General features: G+C 35.6%; 1 protein-coding gene, 1 long non-coding RNA gene and 1 other non-coding gene across 7 annotated transcripts; 1 reads left to right on the top strand and 2 right to left on the bottom strand.

Annotated features, from left to right (window-relative positions):
* Window positions 1-2,308: 2,308 nt before the first annotated feature.
* On the bottom strand, window positions 2,309-12,579 carry LOC104104343 (uncharacterized). 5 transcript variants are annotated; one of them, XR_004509106.1, is made up of 7 exons: window positions 11,971-12,579; window positions 9,501-9,642; window positions 6,276-6,434; window positions 3,406-6,034; window positions 3,115-3,244; window positions 2,868-3,025; window positions 2,309-2,777 (listed from the first exon to the last, which is right to left on the bottom strand). It is a non-coding gene; the product is annotated as an uncharacterized lncRNA (long non-coding RNA). The 5 variants fall into 5 exon arrangements; XR_004509107.1 differs by lacking the exon at window positions 9,501-9,642 and having other exon boundaries at window positions 3,406-3,484; window positions 3,561-6,034; XR_011409829.1 differs by lacking the exon at window positions 9,501-9,642 and having other exon boundaries at window positions 3,406-5,599; window positions 5,715-6,034.
* A 3,364-nt stretch (window positions 12,580-15,943) lies between these two features.
* Window positions 15,944-16,050, bottom strand: LOC117278759 (small nucleolar RNA R71). Its single transcript, XR_004509109.1, has one exon. It is a non-coding gene; the product is annotated as a small nucleolar RNA R71 (small nucleolar RNA).
* A 422-nt stretch (window positions 16,051-16,472) lies between these two features.
* LOC104104344 (uncharacterized) lies at window positions 16,473-17,450 on the top strand. Its single transcript, XM_009612403.1, has 2 exons — window positions 16,473-16,832; window positions 16,887-17,450. Exons 1-2 carry the CDS (start codon window positions 16,473-16,475, stop codon window positions 17,448-17,450), a joined length of 924 nt encoding a protein of 307 aa, XP_009610698.1.
* Window positions 17,451-26,502: the final 9,052 nt, after the last annotated feature.

Below are 26,502 nucleotides of genomic sequence, written 5' to 3'. Positions count from 1 at the left end.
GCTCTGTACAAAAATATGCAGAAGTGTAGTATGAGTATACCACGGTCAGTACCCAGTAAGTATCAAGACTAACCTCGGTGGAGTAGTGACGAGGTATAGTCAAGCCACTCACTAGTCAAATAACCTATGCAATATAACAGTATACAATAGTACTAGAAAACGACTAGCAATGATAACAATAAAATCAACTAGTGATATAAACAGCAAGACAACAAGAACATCATAATTATTGCTCAAATAAATAAGGAACACAAGTACAACCAATTAATCAAGTCCTTAAAATATAAATCCTTCACATATAATTCTTTAAGATAAATATCTTTCGAATATACTTCTTTTGAATAAATATCTTTCGAATATACTTCTTTCAAGTAAAAGTCACTATATGATACCTCATTTCACAATTATAAAAATTATGGGTCTTAGCCCACTTTCATATTTTCACGGTACCTCGTGCCCATATTTATATCATAACCGCACAGACAACTCAATAATAAAATCATCATATTTCTCCGGCACCTCATGCCCATATTTCTTTCATAACTGCACGGACAACTCACGTACCAAAATATCAATGTATATAAGATCCGCATGATCAATTTATTTTCAATAAAGTAAGTTTATAATTTTTTAAACCAAGTAAGAAATCATCAAAGAAATGAGTTTATTTTTGAACTCGTTTGGGTGACGAAAATGACATTTCAATTAAAATGAAGCATCCGATGACTACTAATTTGGATGTAAAATTTATTAAATTAAAACATAATAAATTTCTACCATTTTCAACCCAATCTTTACCCATTTGAACTCAATAATCTTTTCACAAACCTTATTGGTACGTGTATGTATAATTAATACTCTTACACCCAAGAATCATACTCCAAATCACCCATCTTTACCCAAAAATGGTATTCTCAAGACCCGCCCTTAGGGTTCATGCAATATCCCATTATAACTTCAAATAAAACTCATAAACATGCTACCTATACTCCAATATGACATATATATGAAGCTCAAGTGAAGGGATTACCTCTTGGTGGAAGAATCTCACTTTTTCTATTTTTGGTGTTCTTGAAGATTCAACCCATTTCCTATGGATTTGATCCATAAAAATGTTAGTGTTATCATTAAATGATGTTATATAATCATCCTTGTGCCAAAACAGCTTACCTTGAAGTGTATTCATGGTGGAAAAGCTGCTCCTTCTCTCTACAAATCAATTCCAAGTTGAAGAACTAATGTTTTCTCTCTCTAAACCCCTTGTTTCAGCCCCTTTAAAATGCCCCTTGAAGTTGCGTAGCCTCCTGCGTAGGCTACGCACAAAGGCTACGCAGGGTAGAATTCTACCCCCTTCAGTTGGAAGGTGCTGGATTTGCCTACTCAATGGTGCGTAGGCTACACTACTATGCTGCGTAGGCTACACAAGGCTCGCGTAGCTGTTCTGCCACCCTTTAGTAAAACGGTCATAACTTCTTGTAGGAATCTCCAAATGACCAACGGTTTGAATCATTAGAATCTAGACACATAGACCTTTCGTTTGATATAACCATATAACTCTTCATATCTTGAGAGTTATGCTCGTTTGAATTTAGGTCTTGTGCGAACTCACTTGAAACTTTACCCCATCGTATAATTTCCAACTTGACTTAGCCTTGGGGCTCTTCTTAGACCACACATCACTTATAATATGCCTCGTACACTTATTATCATATCCAATTTATATCCATCATATTAATAGTCCTCATCTACACACAAAATAATATAATTAGCACACATCAACTTTCTAATTTTGCCAAAATGCGCTGAATTGTTCTACGGACTTCCAACTCCAATTTCGGGCATACGCCTATGTCCGAAATCACCATACGAAACTATTGGAATAATCAAAACTCTATTCCGGGGTCGTTTTCTCAAAAGTCAACTCTCCGGTCAATTCTTTCTTTTAAGCTTCTTAAATAAGAATTGTTCTTCCAATTTGATCCCGAATTATCCGAAAATCAAACTTGACCACACACGCATGTTATAATACACATCACAAAGCTGCTTGAGACTTTAGATTGCTGAACAAGATGCTAATTCACAAAACGACAAGTCGGGTCGTTACACTAGTGACAAAGATAAATCTAATGACTCAATAACTTCCAACACAGTACCTGTATAGACTATAGTTCTATTTGTTGTAGTAGATTCAACGTCTCTTATTATAGAGATTTTCAAATTTTGTGGTATATACAAAGAAGCGACAAAATGAAACTTTAGTGCAACAACCTATCCGATAGTACTTCCTACAACCTATTAATTTATAATCTTTTGTATCACTTCAAAGAATAATAGGTATCTTTATAACAAATCCATAGTTGCATATACAACTTCTTTATTCCACCAAATGTCTTACTATGAAGCATCAGGGGAAAAGGAATTAATATCTAGCCATGACAAAATTTAGTGTGTTGAGTCTTTCTGATATGTAGTGTTTAGAGAATGAGAAAATTGAAAGTAAAAGAGATGTGCTTACATTGAATCAGTTTGCAATTTAATTAAGAGATTGAGTTTATATAAGAACTAAACGGAATCACGCAATTTGTTCAGATCAGTTAGTGTTGTTTCTTCTACTTATCGCGAAACAAAGAATTACTGCAAAACAAAGAATTACTGGAGAGTCTTCTAAATTTTGATATATAAATGAGGAATAATCCACTTAATTTTCTGCAGATTCACCTAATATTGTTGCAATTGTCGATCCACTTCTATCTGCAATTTCAACTTGAATTCGGCACCTGTTATACAATATCATTGCATGTTATTATGCATTTATAAAATCTATGAGAAAGTACTTTCAATTTGAAAAGCAAACAAAATTATGGTACCTGAGTGTTAACATTGCATGTTGATCGCAATTCACACTGTCGACAACTTTTATGATGGAAGTTCTAACAAATTGCTTGCATTTTGAACACATTAACTCATAAAACCGTTGCTCATCATCTAGCAGCGACATTTTACCTTCCACATGAAAAGATTGCATCTATTTAACATAAAGGAGAGCTGATGATTAGTTGAGCTGTTGTTATAATGTTCAACCAAAATATATAGTAGTATATGTCACATGCATACCGCTGGTTGTGACTAAATATTTGCAATAGGTACAGCCTCGTCATGTAGTGATACAAGAAGAGGCGATGAAGCTGTCTCTGCAGAACTACTCTGTGTATATGTGCTCAACGTTTCTTCATTATCTTTCACCCTATAAATAGACACACACACACACACACACACACACACACACACACACACACACATATATATATATATATATATATATATATATCATTTTTGGTGATTTACATAATTATCTTTTTGTCTATGACTATATTGATGTAGTACTTTCGTATATTTATCTCATACCAGTTCATCAGTTCTGCAGCCTGTGGATAGAATGGGTTTACCAATATTGCAGAATTATATCTTGTTGTCAACGATGTTCCTGTGTTGTACATCTATGAGTACGAAAAAATCTAAATTCATTAATGTATAAAAGAAAGTTAAAATCTAGTCCATACTAGCATAAGAAGACCGTGCAATTCGTTTTGCTAGGATTACTGGATATTTGTCAACTTGTGACGCTAGCTCATTTCCATAAGTTTCAGCAAAATCTTCCCACAAAGTGAAAATACAATGGTGAAGGCTATAGAGAGAAAAGAAATAAGTAGCAATGAGCTAGACCTTTCCCTTGTCTTTTATACGAAAAACAAACTAAAAAGGTGCTTAACTGGCATCTTCACATTAAAAGCACAAACATATAATCACCAAAATCTATTGTCAACAACACTGATAATTGTCTCCAAATGCTCAATAAATTCCCTGCTAACAACTAATGGGAATAGAAAATAAGAAACAAAGTAGCCATTTTACTGTAAAAGCCAACAAAACTGAAGTTTTAATCTTTGTCATCATAACAAACTAAATAAAAGAAATTGACAATTTTCCACCACTTGTACATACTATTTAGTTGCACTCAACTTCCATAGCTTGTTTTAAACTTAATCACATAAAGAGCTGTTGTGTTATTGAGAACTAAATGTTTTTCTTTATGTTATTTAGTTGTACTCTACACCTACAGTACTTTTTTCCAATATACCTATTATCAATTTGTTTGACTCATAGATAAGTTTTATTTGTTTTGACAGAGTATCCACAATATCTTATATGTGACTACATTGCCAAACCAAGAACTTAGAAAACTACTTAAGAGTCTTCGATTTCCATCTGTGCCATCATACCAAATGCCTAAGTGAACTATTGAAACATGCTATAGGAAACAAAGAAAATTAACCAATGTCATTAGTTATGAAGGGCATTGGGATCCTTTATAAGTGGAATCAACATTAGTTATATGGATCTTTGAGTAATAATGACTCCTTTGAAATTAATGGAATAGAAGAAGATGCGTTAAACTGTATGAGTTTGAAGAAAGAAGGAGAAGTTTCGTAAATTGAATAAGAGTGGACTGAATATGTTAGGTCAGAAGAATTGGTCATACCACAAAACATGACATCTTGAGTTATTTTCCCATGTGTGAGATCCTTGTAAAACAGATTTTGTTGGACGACAGATAATAGACAGTGGCGGATCTAGGATTTCTAAATAACGGATGCATCACTACCAAACATATGTTTTTCCTCTAGCTTTTGGTGGAGAATGAAGGTATTTACCAGCAATAAAGGTATTAGAAGTTATTGTCATGCATGGTCCCTTTGTCATTCCAACAGAAAAGGTAGAAAATTAATGATCCAATGGGTTAACAATGCAGGTCTTCAAACAGAGGGGTAAAGTCAAATTGGACAAGAAATTACTTAACTAAGTATGATTCTGCAATCCAATAAGCAAAAACTTGCAGAAAATTGATCTCAAATCATCTTAAATCTTGTAAAAAGAAACTGAGTCGCATTTGAAATTCAGTTATGAGATACACGAAAAACTTTGATACCAACCGGCTTATTCATTATCATGTAGTGTGCTTATTTCTATTCTGGACCAGCTACTGTGACCAGCAAACATTAGCTCAACTCTTATTTTATGTGCATCTTTTAGGAAGCCCAATAGGGCAGAAAGTAAAATACCAAAGAGAGGCAGAGAGAATAGGTTATTTGATATCATATGTCGATCAGTAGGCTAATTCACTACAGAGACTAAAACAACCTCAATGCCAAAATGTTGAAAGGCTCCCAGATCCCTCATTCTCTTGCAGACTAATTTGGGAGGGGGGCTTCTGTTGCATTATCTGCCAGTCTTCTAGATAGAAATAATTAACAACACCCCTTAATATATTCCACTTCAAATCTTTTCAATGACCTTCTAATCACACACAACAATAGACCTCAACTTAAGCTCAACACATGAATATATTGAATCAAGTATAATAGTAAATTCAATACGATTGGCTAAATTGCTTTAGCATTGCCTAAACTCACTGAAAATTTTCAAATAAGTAGAATGTTTTAAACTTACTCTTTATCCATAACAATGATTTGTCGACATTTATTACCGTGGACGCCAGCGATCTTTATGACAACGCAACTTACAACAATAGCGAGGATGTCTGTTTATAGGGGTATTGCAAATATTATTTTGCGGTATAACATATATAAGACCAAAAATAATATGATATAATGATGTTGTATTACCTGTTACAGTTTACACAAAATATTACTTACCAAACTCAGCATTTTGTGGTTGTTGGTCCAGATTCGCCAAATATACTATGTTTAATCTCGTTGGAGCTGGTAATGGCGGATCGTCCATGTTGTCTTCTTTAATTCGCTCAACAACTGTAAATCTGTCCAGAACCCATTCAAATCTATTAACAGGAATTCCATACGGTAAAGACGCTCTAACTTTTGCAGTTGATATCAGATATGTGCAGAAGGGACGCTCTAACTTTTGCAGTTGATATCAGATATGTGCAGAAGGGAGTGAACTTATTTTGATATTTTTCTATGTCATCCCCATACAAAGCAACAACAACTTATTCTTCCTGCAATTGTTATTGTAATTAGTTAAACGGTGCACAATGTTTAACTGAATATATTTTATTTTTCTAGTATGTATAAATCCAATTGCACAACTCAAAATAAAGTGCCAAATCACAACTATTTTTCCAATATCAAGTTAACTTTATTTTCTTCATTTCATGTAAAAGGACAAATTTTGTCTTCTTTAATAGAGAATATATATAATATTGGAATAGCAACTAAGCATTGTAGCGGCTAGATTACCGTATCATCTTGGACAATCGCAATTTGAAATCTTGTTCGCCCATCCTTTCTCTGCCTTGTTCTAGCTTTCTCAATAACCTGAACCTTACAGGTCCACTCACTAGTTTGTGGAGTTATGTCACTAATATTAAGTCTATACTCCATACTTTGTAGCAGTCACTGCCAGGAACGAAAAGAGTAAAAGAAGATATGATTAGTATGCTGAATAGTAAACATGTAAAGAACTATAATACATGAAAAGAACAAAGCAATACTTGGTCGCGCTATATTAACTTTGCAAAAATAGCTTTTTGAATGATTTCATCATAAACTATATTATATGTAGAGTGGTCATCATGGTTAGCAGCTATTGGTGGTCGAATTAGCATTTTCACACAATTTGAGCTCTTTGCTCTTGATAAAAGCAACATAAAGTTGATCATGCGAAAAAACAGGTCTCGCAAATATATTCCAACAAAATCTAATATTTGACCTTGTGCTTTGTTTATTGTCATAGCAAAACATAACCGTATAGAGGGTCCTCTTAAATGGAATAGGAAATTTTTCATCCTGAGATGATAATAATGGTATTCTTGGTATAAGCACATGCATATCTTTAAAATCACTTGATGAAATTTTAGCACTTATAACATGTGTTTTAAAGTCGCAGTAAGTCAATCGTGTACCGTTACATAAGCCCTCACATGGATTTAGATTTCTTAATAATATAATCGGGCAATTCTCTTTCAAACATAATTTATACGGTGGCAAACCAGCGGGATTAAAAGTATGCAATAGGCCCTCAAATTGTGCTTGATCATTAGGTTCATTGGTTTCATCAATACCAACAAAAGTTTTTAGTGTCCCTTGAAATCGATCTATAAGCATATCGTTCATTTCATTGACGAAATTATTTTTCGTTGTCAGAATAACGTGAGAACTTGAGTAAGATAATAATGAAAAGAGTGTGTGCATATCTGGGTACGTCACTGTGAATAATTTTTCTAATGATTCTCTTTTATTGGTAAATGGAATAGTTAAAGTATCTAGTATCTCGATTTTATTTGTAGACTTTATTTTTTCTTGTCCATTTCCAATTCTCATTAAATAATCACAGAATGAAAGATCTGCCTTTGATCTCATATTTTCAGATAATGGCAATCTTTCAAATTCTTCCCAAATATCAGAGTATAATAAACTTTCATTAATAAAATCTTCTTTTTTTCCATTACGAACAACGAGAAGCGTTCGTCTGAAGTCATATCCAAAAACCACTACTTTTCCACCAAATATTGTATTTGCATCCATGAGGTCTTTCAAGAGAAAATCAAAAGCCTGAATTGTTCTTTTATTTTTCATAGATACTTCATCCCATACAATTAATTTTGCTTCTATAATTAAGCATGCAAGTGCGCTTTGTTTGCTAATGTTGCAACTAAAACTATCATTAACATTTGTTGGAATTTTGAACCATGAATGTGTAGTTCGTCCACCAGGAAGAATGGAAGCAGCTACACCTGAAGTAGCCAGTGATAATGCTATATATCCTTTAGACCGTTTAGTTGCAAGTAAAACACTATATAAGAATATTTTTTCTGTTCCTCCTGGACCATCAATAAAAAATGCTCCTGCTCTACATGAGAATATTCTTTCAATAATTGTATTATATACTTTAAGTTGGTCTCTATTTAACTTCTTGTAAAATGATATGTCTTGTTCACTGACAGTAATCGTCCTCTCAAAATGAACTTCCTTTGCTTCTTTTGCAATTATCGAAGGCTTGATTGTTTCTTGAACGAGTTTGTATTCATTTATGTCAGCACCCATAGAATGCAATATGTCATTAATATGGCTCAAAACTTGAAACCAGATCTCATTTCTTCCAATGTTGGCTATTAGCTTATGATATTTAGACATTGATTTCTCAAATTGTTCCCACAATTCTCTTGGGTTCATAGGATTACAATATACTAATAATGTAGTGAACAATCTTCTTAAATTGTGTGGCATTTGATAACTTGTTGCTTCTGACATGTATTCAATCAAATTGTTATCACATTGTAGCATTCCTCATTTTTCAACAGACTCTCTAAAGGTATTACATGGTTCTGCATTGACATTTCGTAAATCTTTGTAAGATTTTAGACCTCTAACATTCATTAATAATAACCTGAGATAGTACCGCTCGCCTTCTGTCGGATGACATGTCACAACACGGCCAATAGTACATCCTTTTTATCGGGGTGTCCAAGTTCGGTCCTTAGCAGACCATACAAAATATTTAGGAAATTCCTGATACAACAACTTTAGTTTTTTAGCATCCTTGTCTGTTTTATTCATGTAAAAGAATTCTGTTAGCATAGTTCGTTTATTCATTGGATTATTTACAATAGTACGTATATCTACACTACTTTTAAATGAAATAAATTGTTGTCCTTCAAGATAAATATGGAGAGAACATAAACTCGGAAAAAAACCAAACAAGCGCCATGTAGCTTCCGGTGGCGACACCCATCTAGCAAATTGATATTCCTTTATTTTATCTATTTCTACATTTGTCTCACTGGTATGCATATAAAATGCAATCTTGTCATGTCCTTTACAAGTGTTAAAGGTACTTCACGGTCTTAATGTCAGAGCATACTTAAACATTCATATGACAATCAAATTTACCAAGCAAAAAAGAGTTGTATGGAACAATCCAAGAGTTGTCCAAAAACTATTCTCTTATTAAAACCTTTACTCATGTATTTCGCCTTTTGTAAATTGGATAAAAATTAACTCCTTTAGAAGTGTGATTAACAAAGCTTTTTGGGTATTTAAACTTACAACCGTCGTCTATTTTCATACAAGAATTTGTAGGGTTAAGATTTTCACAAGGACCATGCATCATGTGTCGAATAACGAGTGAGTATAAATCTGGTTCTACATCTTCATTGGGTATTTCAACGCTAATAATATTATTATAATCTTCTGGTGTTAGCAACTTGTATTCATTAGTTAGTATTATAAGAAAATGAGCATGAGGTAAACCTCATTTTTGAAATTCTACTGTATACATAAAAGCTGCAACCTTTCCAAAAATATTTCATTTTAGGATATCCGTTTTTAATTCTTCTATTTTTGCTCTTAACACTTGTCTAATGAGATCAAGTCTATTTTGTGCTTCATCCATTGATTCTAAATGTTCCTTTATTTCTAGCCAAGATGGATTATATGCCATGGTTATAAATAAATCAGGCTTACCAAAGCGCTGGACTAATGCGATAGCATCCATATACCGTTGACGCATATCTCTAGGCCCGCCAATAAAAGAATTTGAAAGAAATTTCTTTTTTTCGATATTTGAAGCATCTCTTTCACCAAATCTCAAAATATCAATGAGTCCCTGCAATACATCTATTCTGAATAAATCCTGATTAAACCAAATAAAATCCAATCTTTGTGTTTCAAGTTTTATATATTCGTCAACCGTATATTGTTGAAATATTCTTCTAGTATGTAAAATTTCATCCTTCATCATCTCTCATTTGCAGTTTGTAACAATAATATTCACGTACATACACTGTTTTCCTTTTTCGCTTTTCTTTCTATAGAATTTTAGCCTCCACTTTAAGATATCCGTCAAGAGAGCAAACATTTCTTATATTTGGTATCTCTTCATTTTCAAAAGTTCTGGGATATCTAGAAATATTTTCTGTCCTATAAATCTTCTTAATACCACAATGCCACCCACTTTGACCATACGGAAAAAATAACAGGTATTGTAAAGCTAATATTATATCATCCATGGTAATAATTTACTCTTTATACACTATTGCTGTGAGTATAGATTTGAATATACGGTGCACGAATAGCACTACCATCATTTCCTTCAACCCATATTGCTGCAATCTCAGTCAAGTTAGGCAGATTATATACTCGCTGGTCCAAACCTGAGTCACTTCTAAGATCAATATGCAAGTCTTAAAGGTTAGGAATGTTTACCAAAGATTGTAGAAAGATAGAATATGGATTGATTGATAAAATATCCATCAATTCCTTCACTATTGATTCATGGACTTTATTGGACCAAGCCATTCTGTATGTTATTTCATTACTATTATCGTAGAAGTACAGCTGTAGGTTTTTTGGTTTTCCGTCTCGTGGATATAAATTATCCACCAAATGATACATTTGTCCTTGAACTTTAAAAGTTTATACACCATGGTTTCTTTTAGCTAGATCTTTATCATACTTTGCACCGAGCGATGTAAATGCAAAGAGGTTATTATACGTTCTTATATACGTTCAGAAGTATTTGCACTCTTTACTATTTCCAAAATATAGATTCCGTAATTTTACTGGCATCTTGTGAGAAGTTAATTTGACTGTGCCGTTGTCACAATAAAATCCAGGAGGTTCATATTCAAATCTTTTTGCACGACAAAATTTACAACTGAAAACTTTTTTAAGTGGAACATAAGTTGATCGTCGATGATAGATGTTCAGAGGGAACTCTATAGTTCTCCTACAACCTGTATATTTGAAGTAACATCAGACAAAAAGTAAACCAGGCCACGAAGGATGTCTTGGTAGGGTCAGAGAACCAAAACAAACCTCCAGACATAGCTAGCTCAGATATTATATTTTGTTATCTATTAGATGCAGCTGATGTTGAACCTATAGGCACGAAGATAGTTGTTAAATATGTCCAAATATTAGCCGATATTGTGCCGAGTAATGTGAGATTGTACACACTCACCTTTTTTGTAGGTGTAAAATGGATGCTCTATAGAGTTTATAGAACATACAGAAATGGGTTCCATTCTAGTTGGGTTATGAGGGGTTGCATTTTCAAGATGTCTACGTCTTTTTGATTCCTGATATTTGAATTTACGTTGTAATGACAAAGCTTGCTTTTCATCTGCTGTCATGTTTTTGTATTTTTCACGTCGTTTGGTATTCCTATTCGTTTGGGAAAGAGACTTTTTATTTTGTTTTGCACGATCCATCACGGTAAAAATGTATCGCTTTGACAGATGCCGTTCAAACTGTCATCAAACTTTCAGTGGTATAATAGACCCCATTTAGTAGGCAAATTAAGACGAAAGTAGATATTTTTGCAGGAGAGTACTAAGCTCCAAAATAACACATAAGCACATAAATAAATTAAATTATATTTAGTATAACCATGGGAATGCACATTCTTATTCATTTGAGGTTCTTTATGTTTTTAACCGTGAACTAATACTAAAAAAATTTTAGAAAGGTAAGAATCAGAAAACACAAAGAAAAGGGCAAGGGACTAAGAAAAATAGAAAGAATAACTAAACATGTCATTATGAGTTTCACAATGGAGTAAATGTAATTTGATCATATGTGCGAATGTTTTAGCTAAGATAAACGGTTAAAGTTTCAAAAGATCCTCCAAAAGAATAGTTCTCTAAAAGTTAAATACTTCCAAAAATATTGTAATTTTCTTCGGTATTTCTGACTTATCGGATGAAATCAAAATAAACTTATTGACAGAGAGAAGCAAAATGGATTGTTAATAAGTATTATTGTTGATGAGTTTCTTGTTATTTTCTCTACTTCCAAACACACACGAAGAGAGACATGCAATAAGAATTTGAAAAATTTCTCATCTTGTTCCTCCATATTATGCTTTTGGCGGGTTTACATAACACAAAAAATTCATAACGACAGAGAAACGTAATAGAGGAGAGAAACTTACCAGGTTGAGATAAGAAAATCTGGAAGCCTCAAAGCAGAGAGAAACATAGAATGAAAAACAGAGGATGTTCTGGGGCTTTTTGAAGAGTACACCACCGACTTTTTAGCTTCCATGTTAATTTTATTTTTCAAAATCTGTCATTGACTGTGTGTAAAATCAGTCTATGCAATGATGCGAGGAGACATTTGTCACTTAATCAAGAGTTGGGCGGTGATCTACTTTTTTAACTAATATAGAAAATTATTGTACTTTTGTTCCACATAACCATCTGCATTGTGAAAGTTGAGATCTTTTTATCTCCTATTTTTGTTGACTTGGAACTTTGAGCTTTTTGGGCTTTGTATGTGGGCAAGTTTTGAGATCACGTTGTAGCTTTTTTGCTTTCTGTCAATCACAATTAATGCTTTCAGACTTTCCAGCTTCTTCTTTTCTTTTTGTTTCTTAAATACATATCTTTTTCTTGAGTCAAGGACAAGATTTTGAAAGATAAGATTAACAGGACGTAAAAGGAATTAACTGAAAATTGTAAGGATAAATGTAGAACTCTAACAAATTAAGATCCACTACTGTGAGGATGACAAAACTCTTCCTTTTGTCACTTATTAATATTAGTAATATGTACATATAAATTATAATTTATATACACCAGTACTATAAAGGTTTTTCAAACTACCGGTGAATAATATGTTATGACAGGTAATTTGACTTATCTTTCTGGTTAGTAGTCTTCATTAGCTAATAAATGGAGCTATTCAAGAAGACTTCTTAAAGAATGAAGTTTAGAACATCCATATTTGAGACAAACTCTGCACATTAGAGGGTGCAATTATAAAAATGTAAGTAAGAGAACTTCTTGAAGAAAACTTCATAATAGAAGACAGAAAAGCAAATGCTTATAATTGTTATGCTACTAGGAATATTTGATTGTCTAGATAAACTTCCGATAGTGATATCTGGATAAGGAGAATAATTCACTTTCCCAATCCTCTTCCTACATGTTTACCATTAATTTAGCTAATGTGTACCTTTTTCATTATTAGTATATTGATTAAGATATGTATCTCTATAACTACTTTAGTTGTCTACCATTTAGCCTTAAAATTCAATAGTTTGAGCATCTCTCTTTCAACTCCGGTCTATGATGCGATATCTTATCAAAATAAAGCAACGTGTATCTTTATCATGATTTCTAATTTTCTATTTATATATGATACTCCCTCCGTTTTATGTGATCCTAGCTATTTGATTGGTACAGAGTTAAAAAAAAATACTTTTAAAACTTGTGAACCTAAATACGTTATAATATTTGTGTGACTATAATTATTTTAAAACTTGTGGTGTTAAACATGACAAAATATTTGTGTGACTATAAGTTAAATAATTTTCAAATTTAAAAAGGAATCATTCTTTTTTGGAAAAATGAAACTGTATAGCCGCTGTAAAAATAATAGCCGAAAAAATATATAAAATTTATATATTTTTGTATATGTATACATTCTGTATGTTATATACAAAAATTATACAAATTTTATATATTTTTTGACTACCATATGTAAATAGTTTCTCGGCGGGCTAAAAGTGATAATACTCTTTTTTTGAATAGACAAAAAAAGAAAATAAAAAGAAATTCATATGAGTACGTAAAAATAATTAAAAATCACGTGATGTGTAGTAGTGTAGAAACAATACTAGATTATAAGAGTGTCAGTCACAAGATCAACGAGAGCGGGATGTAATAAATTATATTACAACTACTACCATTATATAATTTATGTCTCAATCCCACTAAAGTTTGGTGGGCTATATGATTTTTACCGTCTATATCGTTTTATTTAACCTCATCTTAGTTTAATATTATAAAAAACTAGCTCTCCAGCATTAGAAGTAACTAGACAGCATACGAGAAGAGAAGAAAAAAAAAATTCCAACCCCAATTCCTGGAAGAGGGTGGTACCTAAAAGAACAAAGAGAGGACTGATGAGAGAAAAACTAGACAGCATACGAGAAGAAGCCATACATAATACACTATGTATATATTAAGAATAGGGAAGAGAGAAAGAGACACGTTACGTTTTCGGGTTTGCCGATGATGGAAGCAACAGCTGTGATAGCTGCAGAGAAGAAAGTGATGTTTAGCTTTAAGGTATATATATTTATATGTATATCGTCTTATGTTTTACTCTTGTTTCGTGAATTTAGGATGTAAAATGTGTTGATTTATATTAATTTGAGGTGTTGTGATGTGTAGAAATGATCCGGGAGCACTTGGGGGCGAAAAGTGCAAGATTAGAGTCAAAACGTACGAGAAAAGCAAAAATGGCATTTTCAGCGCCCACCGCTACCTGTGGCGCCAGAGGCAGTGTTGGCAAATTGTCAGCGCCAGGAATGGCGCCTAGCGCTGGGCTGGGCGCTGGTGGCGCGAATTTTGTCCAACTTTGCCCGGGACAAGGTTGTTTCGGCCCTAGACCTACCCAACACGTATAAAAACAAGACTAAACTTATTTTTAGGGGGAGACGCCACTTTGAAGGGAGAAGACACACGAGAAACATTCGGGAGTGAAGAGATCTCAGTTTTTTTCATCTTTTCTTAGTATTTTCAATTATCCAACACTTAGAAAATTGTTTGCTATTATCATGAGTGGCTAAAACCCATAGTTTTGGGGTTGTGATTTAGCCATGAATATTGTTGTTTAACATTGACTTAACCTTGATTACAATTCACTAATATATGGTTATTTCTTCAATTCTGTGATTAATTGCTTAATTGACTGGCCAGCAGTTAGGTTCTATTTACTATCTATGCTATACTTGGGAAAGCCATGTTTAGATTAGAGAAGAATTGAAGAGAGCATGATCTTAACTCTTAAGGGGGCGAATTTATGGTTAGGATAGGAATATACCTAGTTACCGTGCTTAATTAAATATCGTAATCTTAATGTGTTCTTAATAGATTGATTCCATAGGAATATAGACGTTAATCTATTTTGAATAGGCGAGTAGTACTTCGGGAGAAGGTTATGAGAGCAATTATCGATTAATTAGAAACCATTAGTGAATTATATGAAAGGGAGAGTTAACTAGAACACAATAAAATTGGTGAATCGATCACAACCTTGGAATATTTGTCTCTGCTGAATACACCACAATTATTTTGCTACTTGATAATTTAGTTACTACTTAGAATTATAGTTTAGTATAATCACATTCTTGAACTCGAATTTGGCTTGACTGAATAACAATCTTGGTGAATTTAATGGGTAGTTGATACAAGTTTCTGTGGGTTCGACACTCGACTTATCATTTTATTACTTGTACGACCACGTACACTTGTCGGGGAGCGACAAGTTTTTGGCGCCGTTGCCGGGGACTTGAATATTGACTACTTTCTATTTTCTACTTTCATTGTTTATTTCGTCAAGTCTAACATTACTTGATTGTTGCTCTGATCTCAGGAACTTTGATTGAATGCGCAGGGTCAGAAGCCAGGACCGACTTCAAGGCTTTGACCCCGAACCTGAGAGAACATTTCATAGGAGGTTGAGGGAAGTAAGGGACACGAATAATATTCATGCACTTATTCAATTTCATGTGAACATGGCAGAGGAACATATGGTTGTTCAGGAGGTGGCAATGCCCAGCATTGCTAATGTCACCTCCAGCATTGTGAAGCCCAGTATCACTGGGAACTTTGAGCTGAAGCAGAGCATGATCCATCTACTTCATGGGAATGGGCAGTTTATGGGTTTTCCACACGAGGATCCACAACAGCATATTATTAAACTTCTTGGAAATTAGTGATACTTATATCACTAACGAGGTCACTCCATACTATGTAAGGCTCACACTTTTTCCATTCTCTCTGTTGGGCGAAACAAAGCGATGGCTGAAGGCAGAACCAGTTAATTCTATTACATCATGGAATGATCTGGCAAGGAAATTTCTGGCAAGGTTCTTCCCTTCAGGCAAAACTGCAAAGATCAGAAGTGAGATAGTCGCCTTCAAACAGAAAGCGGGGGAGTCTTTATACTCAGCTTGGGAGAGGTTCAAGGGGCTACTAAGAGACTGTCCTCATCATAATTAGACAAACGAAGTATTAGCTCATACTTTCATAGAAGGGCTCCATCCTGAAACAAAAATTGTGGTAGATGCTACAGTTGGAGGTCAAGTGTTGGAGAAAAGCTTTGACGAGATATATGCATTATTGAACAAATTATCCAAAAGCAATCCAGATTGGCAAGGAGAAATGGGCTGATATACGGTACAAAAATCTGCAGGGGTTCTCGAGTTAGATGTCATCTCGGCATTATCAGCGCAGATTTCTACACTAACCAACCAAGTCAATCAGATGACCATGGTTATTAACAAGCAACAAGCTCAACCAGTGCAACAGGTTCAAGTGTTTTGTGAAGTATGTGGATAGGATCACACGAGCGACTTATGCCCAGTTAATATAGAGTCTGTCTGCTTTGTGGATAATGCAAATAGGGGCTAGACAAACAAATATGGGAACACTTACAATCCCAATCGGAGGAACCATCCAGGGTGGAAATCAAGATGCTCAAAATCAATACCGACCACAAGCACCTCAACAACAATATAGACCACCTCAGGCTGAACAACAAGCAAACTCAACAAGTCACGTTGAGGAAATGATGAAGAAATTGATGGCTGATCAGCAAGCCCAAGCCACAACAATGAGAAGTTTGGAGCGCCAAGTGGGACAACTTGCCAGTGCCCAAAATACTAGACCAGTTGGAGCTCTTCCAAGTGACACTGAAGCTAATCCTAAGGCATCCATTAATGTCGTATCATTGAGGAATGGGAGACAATTAGAAGAAGTCCAATCGAAAAAGAGAAAACAAGTGACTTTTAATGAGAGGCCAACCACTATAGAGTCAGAATAAGAAAAATCAAAGGAATCTGAGAAGCCAGCTGAAGAGGCGGTGGCTAAGCAACCTCCACCATTTGATGCGAGGCAACCACCTCCATTCCCTCAAAGATTACAGAAGGTGAAGGATAATGCCACGTATAAAAATTTTCTTGATATTTTGAAGCAGGTGCAAATTAATACTTCTTTGGTAGACATCTTGCAAGAAGTGCCCAAATATGCAAAATACATCAAGGACATAGTGGCAAATAAAAGGAGGTTGATCGAGTTCGAGACTGTGGCACTCACTGAGGAATGTAGCTCAAGAATTCAAAGTAAGCTACCTCAGAAATTGAAGGATCCGGGTAGTTTCACTATCCAAATCTCGATTGGTAAGCATACAGCCGGGAGAGCCTTATGTGATCTTGGAGCGAGCATTAATTTGATGCCGCTATCTGTGTTCATACAGTTGGTGTTGGGTGAGCCACGCCCAACAACGGTAATCTTGCAGTTGGATGATCACTCCCTTGCTCATCCTGAAGGAGTAATTGAAGATGTGTTAGTTCAAGTAGGTTCTTTCATATTCCCTGCTGATTTCATTATCTTGGACTAAGAGTCTGATCAGGAAGTATCATTTATTTTGGGGCGTCCATTTTTAGCCACGGGCCGAGATATTATTAATGTTTGCGAAGGAAAGATGACGATGAGAGTAGGCGATCGAGTGGAGGTATTCAATGTATATAAAGCACTCAGATTGCCAGCCCAATATGAAGAGCTATCCATGATTTCTGTGGTGGAAAGTGATGCTATATCATTAGTGCCTTATATGAGCCATATAGATCCTCTTGAACGAGCTTTGATTGGGGATGAAGAAGACAACGAAGATGAAATGATGGGAGAAATTGAGCAAGTATTTGATATGTCCTGCAGTTATGTCCATGGGTTTGGAAAATTTGAGGAGTTGGACAGGCCTGTCACTCTGACCCCTCCTAAGCCATCTATTGAAGAAGCTCCAAAGCTAGAACTTAAGCCCCTACCAGTGCATATGCGCTATGCTTATTTGGGGAACTCTGAGACATTGCCCGTGATTATCTCATCCAGCTTGACTAACACACAAGAAAAAAAATTGCTCAGAGTACTTCGCGAGCATAAAAAGGCTATTGGGTGGACAATTGCTTACATCAAGGGATTCAGTCCATCGTTTTGCATGCATAAAATCTTCTTGGAAGATGGACACCGCCCTAGCGTAGAGCAGCAAAGGAGGTTAAATCCAATTATGAAGGAGGTTGTGAAGAAGGAAGTAATCAAGTTGCTCGATACATGTATCATCTTTCCTATTTCTGACAGTAACTGGGTAAGTCCAGTTCAATGTGTGCCCAAAAAGGGGGGGATGACTGTGATTGAGAATGATAAAAATGAGCTAATTCCTACTCGCACTGTGACTGGGTGGAGAGTCTGTATTGATTATAGAAGGCTCAACAAAGCAACCTACAAGGACCATATTCCACTTCCATTCATTGACCAAATGTTGGACAGATTAGCGGGGCATGAATATTATTGTTTCCTTGATGGTTATTCGGGATACAATCAGATTGTCATATGCCTAGAGGATCAGGAGAAGACCACTTTTACTTATCCTTATGGAACTTTCGCCTTCAAGCGAATGCCTTTTGGTCTTTGTAATGCACCATCTACTTTCCAGAGATGTATGATGGCTATTTTTACCGATATGGTGGAAATATTTGTGGAAGTTTTTATGGATAATTTTTCAGTCTCTGGGTCTTCTTATGATGATTGTTTGAAGAATTTGAGCAAGGTTTGGCTCATTGTGAAGAAACAAATCTGGTATTAAATTGGAAAAAGTGCCATTTTATGGTGCAGGAAGGCATCGTGTTGGGTCACAGAGTGTCTAGGAGCGGCATTGAAGTTGATAAGGCAAAGGTGGAGGCGGTTGAAAAATTACCTCCACCTATTTATGTGAAGGGTGTCCGGAGTTTCTTGGGACACGCAGGATTCTATCGACGCTTTATTAAAGATTTTTCTAAAATTGCTAGTCCTTTGTGCAGGTTGCTTGAAAAAGATGTAACTTTCAATTTTGATGACGCCTGCCTCAAGGCATTTGAAGAACTCAAAAAGAAGTTGGTGGCTGCTCCCATTATTGTAGCACCAGATTGGTCCTTACCATTTGAACTTATGTGTGATGCGAGTGACCATGCTATTGGGGTAGTGCTAGGACAGAGGAAGGACAAAATATTTTATTCCATCTACTATGCGAGTAAGACTCTTGATGATGCGCAACTAAATTACACCACTACTAAAAAGGAGTTGTTAGCTGTGGTGTGGGCCTTTGAGAAATTTCGGGCATACTTGGTGGGGACAAAAGTCATAGTCCATACCGATCATGTAGCAATCACATATCTATTTACAAAAAAAGAATCTAAGGCTAGATTGATGCGATGGGTTTTATTATTGCAGGAATTTGATGTGGAAATACGATATCGAAAGGGCACAAAGAACCAAATAGCTTACCATCTATCAAGGCTGGAAAATCACGATCACATGGAGGAGGGTGGCCAAATTAAAGAAGTATTTTCTGATGAACAACTTTTTGCTATCAACCAAGACCATCCCCCATGGTACGCAGACTATGTGAATTATTTGGTGAGCGGGGTTCTTCCTCCTGAAAATGAATCTGAAACTAGAAAGAGGTTTCTACATGATGTGAACTTTTACTATTGGGATGAGCCATATTTGTACAAGCAGTGTGCTGATCAAATGATGAGGAGATGCATACCAGAAAAGGAGGTCGAACTAGTATTGTATGATTGTCACGCATCACCCTATGGGGGCCATCATGGAAGCGATAGAACAGCTGCAAAGGTATTACAATCTGGTTTATTTTGGCCAACATTATTCAAGGATGCCCATGCATTTGTTAAGAAGTGTGACCAATGTCAGAGAACAGGAACAATCACAAAGAGGCATGAGATGCCTTTGAATAACATCCTGGAGGTCGAGATTTTTGATGTATGGGGGGTAGATTTTATGGGACCATTCCCATTGTCCATAGGAAATAAATACATTTTGCTAGCAGTTGACTATGTGTCAAAATAGGTAGAGGCGATCGCATTGCCAAAAAATTATGCCATGGTGGTAGGTGCGTTTGTGAAAAAGAATATATTTTCAAGGTTTGGGACTCCACGTGCTTTGATATGTGATGAAGGGACACATTTTTACAATCGGTTATTGAATAACCTTCTAGCTAAATATGGAGTCCGCCATAGAGTTGCGACGTCATATCATCCTCAAATAAGTGGACAACCTGAAGTGTCGAACAGAGAAATAAAGCAAATCTTAGAGAAGACGGTGAGTGTGAATAAGAAGGATTGGGCTGCAAAGTTAGATGATGCCTTGTGGGCATATAGAACTGCATACAAAACGCCAATTGGGGCATCGCATTATAAGCTTGTTTATGGGAAGGCATGTCACTTGCCTGCTGAACTTGAACACAAAGCGTATTGGGCCACTAAAAAGTTGAATATGGACCTTGAAGCCGCGGGCGAGAAAAGACTCTTGCAGTTGAATGAATTAGATGAGCTCAGGCTGCACTCTTATGAAAATGCTAAGCTTTATAAAGAGAAGACAAAACGATGGCATGACAAGCATATAAAGCCGCGTCACTTCGAGCCAGGCAAACATATATTATTGTTCAATTCTAGGCTAAGGCTATTTCCTGGAAAGTTAAAACCGAGATGGTCAGGCCCTTTTGAGGTGGTGAGAGTCACTCCTTATGGTGAAATTGAGCTGCGAGCTTCAAATGGTGAAAGAAATTTTTGGTGAATGGACACAGAATCAAGCATTATTGGAGAGGAATAATTGACCGTGAGAAGACTAAGGTTGTACTCGATGATGAGTAAGCGAGACTCTGTGTCGTGCCGCGATGTTAAATCAGGCGCTAGGCAAGATAATATTTATTGCTTTCATAGCTTAGCTTTCTAATTATTTTAGTTAGAGTAGACTAAAGTTTGCATTTTCTTTGTAGATATAGAAATTATGGTAGAATGGTGTGGGATATGTAAATTGGATATATAAAAAGGCTCGGGGGATCGGGAAGTTATAAGAAAAAAAAATAGAAAAATCGCCGAAACAGCGCCCAGTACAGCGCCTCACGCTGCCTGGGGCGCTGAAGGCAGAATGTTCCAAACCCCCAGTGCCAGGCATAGGGCGGAGCGCTGGGCTGGGGGCGACCAGGTAATTATTTTTTCTTTTCTTTTTCAATTTTGATTATTAACTTTATTCCGATACCCACTAACCGAACCCATCTACCCACATGCTCTCACACTAAAACACATCTTATAACCTATACCCACCCATAACAAATTAAAAACATAACTAAAACACTCTCCACCCAAAAACTAAAACGCATCTCTCTCTCTAGCTTCTGCTTCTGCCGTGCTTCTTCACCCCTCTCTCAGAAATATTTCAAGTTTTTCTTTTGATCTTCTCCTAAACTCTACAGGTATGTTCTTATTTATCTTCTTCTTCTTATTCTTTTTATATTCTAATAGGTCAATAACCATGAATTTCCCATCCCTCAATTTCCCTAATCCCCAATTTTTCCCCTATGTAGTTTTTTAAGAATTTGTTTATGGTGGGTGGTCCAGATTGGTCGAATATTGTATGGTTATTTTGTATACGGAGTAGTATACTAGAATCTCCTCTACTTCATTGAAATTTGGGAGGGCCACCATGTTCTATCATTGTTCAATTAGAATGCACACACTTCATGCCCACAAGGTATTTGTTAAAATATTTGAATGAGTATTTTGTGCACCGGTGAAGTCTGAGTAACCAGGTGTATTTGTATATGATATTGGTCTAAGTGTGGGGTGTGTGGGGATGATTTTACATGCTTGGGAGTTTGGTTTCAATGCACACGTATTGCCCACACCATGCATCTTATATAATGTATGTTGTAGAATATTGTAAATTTAGCTAATTTAGTGTAGTTGTAGTAGTTGTAAAAAGGGAAGTAACATATGCCTCTTGCTTACATTAAGGTGAATTCACTAAGCCATGATCAATCACTTGTGTGTGTGGCATTGATTAATACCTTTTAGCTATTGCGTGGCATGGGGAAGTCTTGAGTAACCATAGCTTTGGAGTGCAACACTTGAGCATTTTAGATCAAAGTTGTGAAGTATTGTACATTGCGCCTTCGGTTGTAAGTGTGGGGTCATTTATGACTTGCGCGACAACCTTAGGCATATTTCTTGATGAGTTCTCACATTCATGCTTATTTGTGTTGCAAGATAAGCATGTTACATAAATACTGTCAAGGGCATGTTCTCAGTGTTCACTCGTCGGAAGATGTAAATACTGTCAAGGGCTCGGACATAGAGGACGAGGTTGGTGATGATATTATGGGGCCCATGGATTTGGTGCCTCTAGGACCTGATGATGATGTGCCCGGAGCTGCTGATGGAGGGAACGCTGAGGAGGAGGACTCCGACTGACAGGGAGTTTTCTTTTCACCCTACCCTGTTTTACATTTTATATGCATCGGGGACTATGCATAGACCAAGTGTGGGGTGGGAGGAATACTACCTGTGATGTTTGTATATCTTGTAACAATTTGTTTTAATTCGTTTCTTTTATTAGTTTTACTTAGTCTAGTTTTAGTTTAGTTTGTTTTAGAAAGAAAAAAAATACAAAAAAGAAAACAATTTAGAAAAAACTTGAACTTTTCCCGACGATGGATCTTTAGGATAATTTTCTTGAGGGATAGAGTCCGATTAAAAACACCAAAAAGATTTTTTTTTTAGGATAGTTAGGTAGTATCCCTTAGTTTTTCTTTGGGCGCCGGTTCTTTTCCAAGGGTGTAGCTCGAACCGGGTACTTAATTTTTTTTTTTGAGTAGGTTAGGAAGAAACTGAGTTGCTCTGAGCTACTTAGTGACATGTTGGTGCTGGCACATTAGGCTATGAAATACATTCTATCTTCCCGTATATTTGGTTTGAATTGTGACGCCTAAGTAAAGTAAATAGCCTATTTTGTGACGCTTCTTCTCAGTTGTTTGACTTGTATGCCACATAGTGCATTATTGCTTAAATTTTCTCAATTATGTGTGCTTGCATGACTTGAGAGTTGAACAGAACCGTCTTGATTGAGTCATGTGCAATGTATGTGTGAGGATTTGTGATCTTCTGTTCTATCATGTGTAGTCTAGAACTTGCCCCGTGTGTTAATCGAAGCAAAATTGTAAGCTGTGCTAATAGTGGAGATGACGTAGGCATTTCTTGCTTGATCATAGATGTGCTTGTCACACAAAAAAATAAAAAATTTCGTTGCTAGCCCCTTTGAGCCTATAGACCTTTTCTTTGGCACCCACATTATAAGCCATACCCCTATTTTGTTCTTAATTTGAGATTGTTGAACCTTTACCTCCTAAGGCACTTAGTCGCTAAAAGAAGTAAACTGAGAGATTGGGGGTATCTTTCGAGTGGAACCATGGAAGGGCCTTTTGGTGCACGAAAATTGAAATCAAAAGTCACTAGCCGATGAACTTTAATGTATGGAGTGTGTAAAAAAATAGAGAAAGGAAAAGAAAAATTGCAAGAAAAGAACAAAAAAATAAATATGATAGTTCAAATAATATAGAAAAATACACACCTCCCAATCTTAGTAATTTGTGCTAGTGGGAATATATAAGTGCTTAATTGAAAAGAGAGCTATGTGCATATGGTTTGTGGCAAGTGAATTGGTTGAGAAGAATATGGGCTCAAATTGTGAGTGTGGTGTATTAAAGTGCTTAGGAGGGTTAGTCACTATTTTCAAATGTATCATTCATGTCCCTTAGCCTACATTACAATCTTAAAGTCCTAATTGATCCTAGATTTAGCTAGCTTAGATTAGTAGAGATGTACACTACGGGCAAGCTTATGGTACGACCACGGGATGCATATGAATTCTTTATGAGAGTGAGCGAATTTTGTTCAATTGTGTGATGTCCTTAATTTATATTCAAAAGCATATTTGAATGTGTGTACTAATCTATATTCACTCTTTTGTTTGTTGGTGAGGGCACATGATCTCATGAATGATTGGTAATGTTGTAAACTTTCTTGTTGGGTGAGTACTCGAGTTGAGGATGCTTAGTGATTACAAGTCGGCTTTTGAGGTTGGGTGTTTACAAATAGGTTGTTGGAATTGATTGAATTGAAATGTTATACTTGGGCATGCTTAAACGGGAAGAATATGAAATTTTATATGTTCATGCTTGTGTGCCGGTATTGATCATAGTCAAGGGTTGAGTGTATGATTAAATGTTGAAGTGCTCCTCTATAATTGAGACTTGAACGTAGTTGGGGATATATTTGATAGTCCCATTACTCGAGGACGAGCAAGAGTCTAAGTGTAGGGTGTTGATGTCTAGCTTAAAGTATATATATTTATATGTATATCGCCTCATGTTTTACTCTTGTTTCATGAATTTAGGATGCAAAATGTGTTGATTTATATTAATTTGAGGTGTTGTGATGTGTAGGAATGATCCAGGAGAAATTGGGGGCAAAAGGTGTGAGACTAGATCCAAAACGGACGAGAAAATCAAAAATGGCATTTTCAGCGCCAGGAACGACACCTAGCGCTGGGCTGGGCGCTGGTGGCATGAATTTTGTCCAACTTTGCCCAGGACAAGGTTATTTCGGCCCTAGACCTACCCAACATATATAAAAGCAAGACTAAGCTTATTTTTAGGGGGGAGGCGTCACTTTGAAGGGAGAAGACACACGAGAAGCATTCGAGAGTGAAGAGATATCAGTTTTTTTCATCTTTTCTTAGTATTTTCAATTATCCAACACTTATAAAATTATTTGTATTATCATGAGTGGCTAAAACCCATAGTTCTGGGATTGTGATTTAGCCGTGAATATTGTTGTTTAATATTGACTTAACCTTGATTACAATTCACTAATATATGATTGTTTCTTCAATTCTGTGATTAATTGCTTAATTGTCTGGCCAGCAGTTAGGTTCTATTTACTATATACGCTATGCTTGGGAAAGCCAGATTAGAGAAGAATTGAAGAGAGCATGATCTTAACTCTTAAGGGGGGCGAATTTGTAGTTAGGATATGAATATACCTAGTCACCGTGCTTAATTAAATATCGTAATCTTAATGCATTCTTAATAGATTGATTCCATAGGAATATAGGCGTTAATCTATTTTAAATAGGCGGGTAGTACTTCGGGAGAAGGTTATAAGAGCAATTATTGATTAATTAGCAACCATGAGTGAATTGTATGAAAGGGAAAGTTAACTAGAATATAATAGAATTGGTGAATCGATCACAACCCTAAAATATTTGTCTCTACTGAATACACCACAATTATTTTGCTACTTGATAATTTAGTTACTACTTAGAATTATAGTTTAGTATAATCACATTCTTGAACTCGAATTTGGCTTGACTGAGTAACAATCTTGGTAAATTTAGTGGGTAGTTGATACAAGTCTCTGTGGATTCGACACTCGAATTATCATTTTATTATTTGTACGACCACGTATACTTGCATGTGCATTTGGGAGCGTCAGAAAGCATCGATGTTGTCAACTCCATCCAGATTCACATTTGTAGAAACATAAAAGAATGGCATGATTCCCCTCTCTTTTGAATTGATCCGGAAGAAGACAATAGTGCAGTTCCTTAAAGTATATTACAACTTTCTTAAATTTTGCTTTGTTCTTATTGAGTTTCAAAGGATGGAAGCTTACTAATTTATAGGAGGAAAATTAATTAGTTACGAATAGATTGCAACTTGCTGCATGTTTTTCTTGACATGTATCAAAGCAAACAATGGGTGTTGGTCTTTCTTTAATTTCATTTAGAATTTAATAATAAAAGATGCAAGTATTAAGAGGATAGGGCACATGGTGGATGGTGGATATGTTATCGCTGAATTCGTTCTAGAGACTTTGACCGCACTTGGAGTACAAGTGGAGAAGAGAATATTTACATTGATGTGAAATTAGCTGGTCATCATTTTGTTAAAGAAGGGTTAGAGTAAAATCAGAGAAGCAAAGAAGAGAAAATACATAAAGGAAATATATATTTAAAGCTGCTATTTTTCATTTAGATCTTCAAGCCTATATATAGGTACATAATAGAACATACCACTAAAGTAGGACTCATATTAGTCCATGATCTGCATAAAACGATTAACTCCTAATTCAACTCATTCCTAAAAATAATAATAAACTTGGACTGACTCAAACTAAGAAATCATAACTCCTAAAGACTATCAAGCTTCAGTTTAACTTCAGTTTCTTGAACTCTTCCTTAGTGCCGTAAAGATCCGACCAGTCATTGTGAGTATTTTAGTCCCGTTTCCTCTATGTGATGCTTTATATATGTGTAATTGTGATCAAGTGGCTCGCGAGGATAGTTGGTTTGGTTTCGGAAAGGTTTTGGATTGATTTGGGACATTTAGTCCCTTGGTTGGTATCACGACCCCAAATTCCCACATCAGGATATCGTGATGGTAGACTAGGTAAGCCTAACATACATTGATAATTAGCAGAAATAATAACTTAGATATCAATTTAAATTGTTAAACTATCATAATGAAACTCAAATAGTATAGCTGTCAATAACTCCCAAAA

The sequence above is a fragment of the Nicotiana tomentosiformis genome, chromosome 7, assembly GCF_000390325.3.
Source record: "Nicotiana tomentosiformis chromosome 7, ASM39032v3, whole genome shotgun sequence".
Lineage (NCBI taxonomy): Eukaryota > Viridiplantae > Streptophyta > Magnoliopsida > Solanales > Solanaceae > Nicotiana > Nicotiana tomentosiformis.
This window is presented reverse-complemented; position numbering and strand designations above follow the sequence as displayed.

What these genes read in the sequence shown, in the direction of transcription:
- LOC104104344 (XM_009612403.1), top strand. Translation starts at nt 16,473, where the DNA reads ATGGGAACACTTACAATCCCAATCGGAGGAACCATCCAGGGTGGAAAT. An exon ending in AATCGAAAAAGAGAAAACAA is followed by an intron (nt 16,833 to 16,886) that starts GTGACTTTTAAT and finishes GAAAAATCAAAG; the next exon opens with GAATCTGAGAAGCCAGCTGA.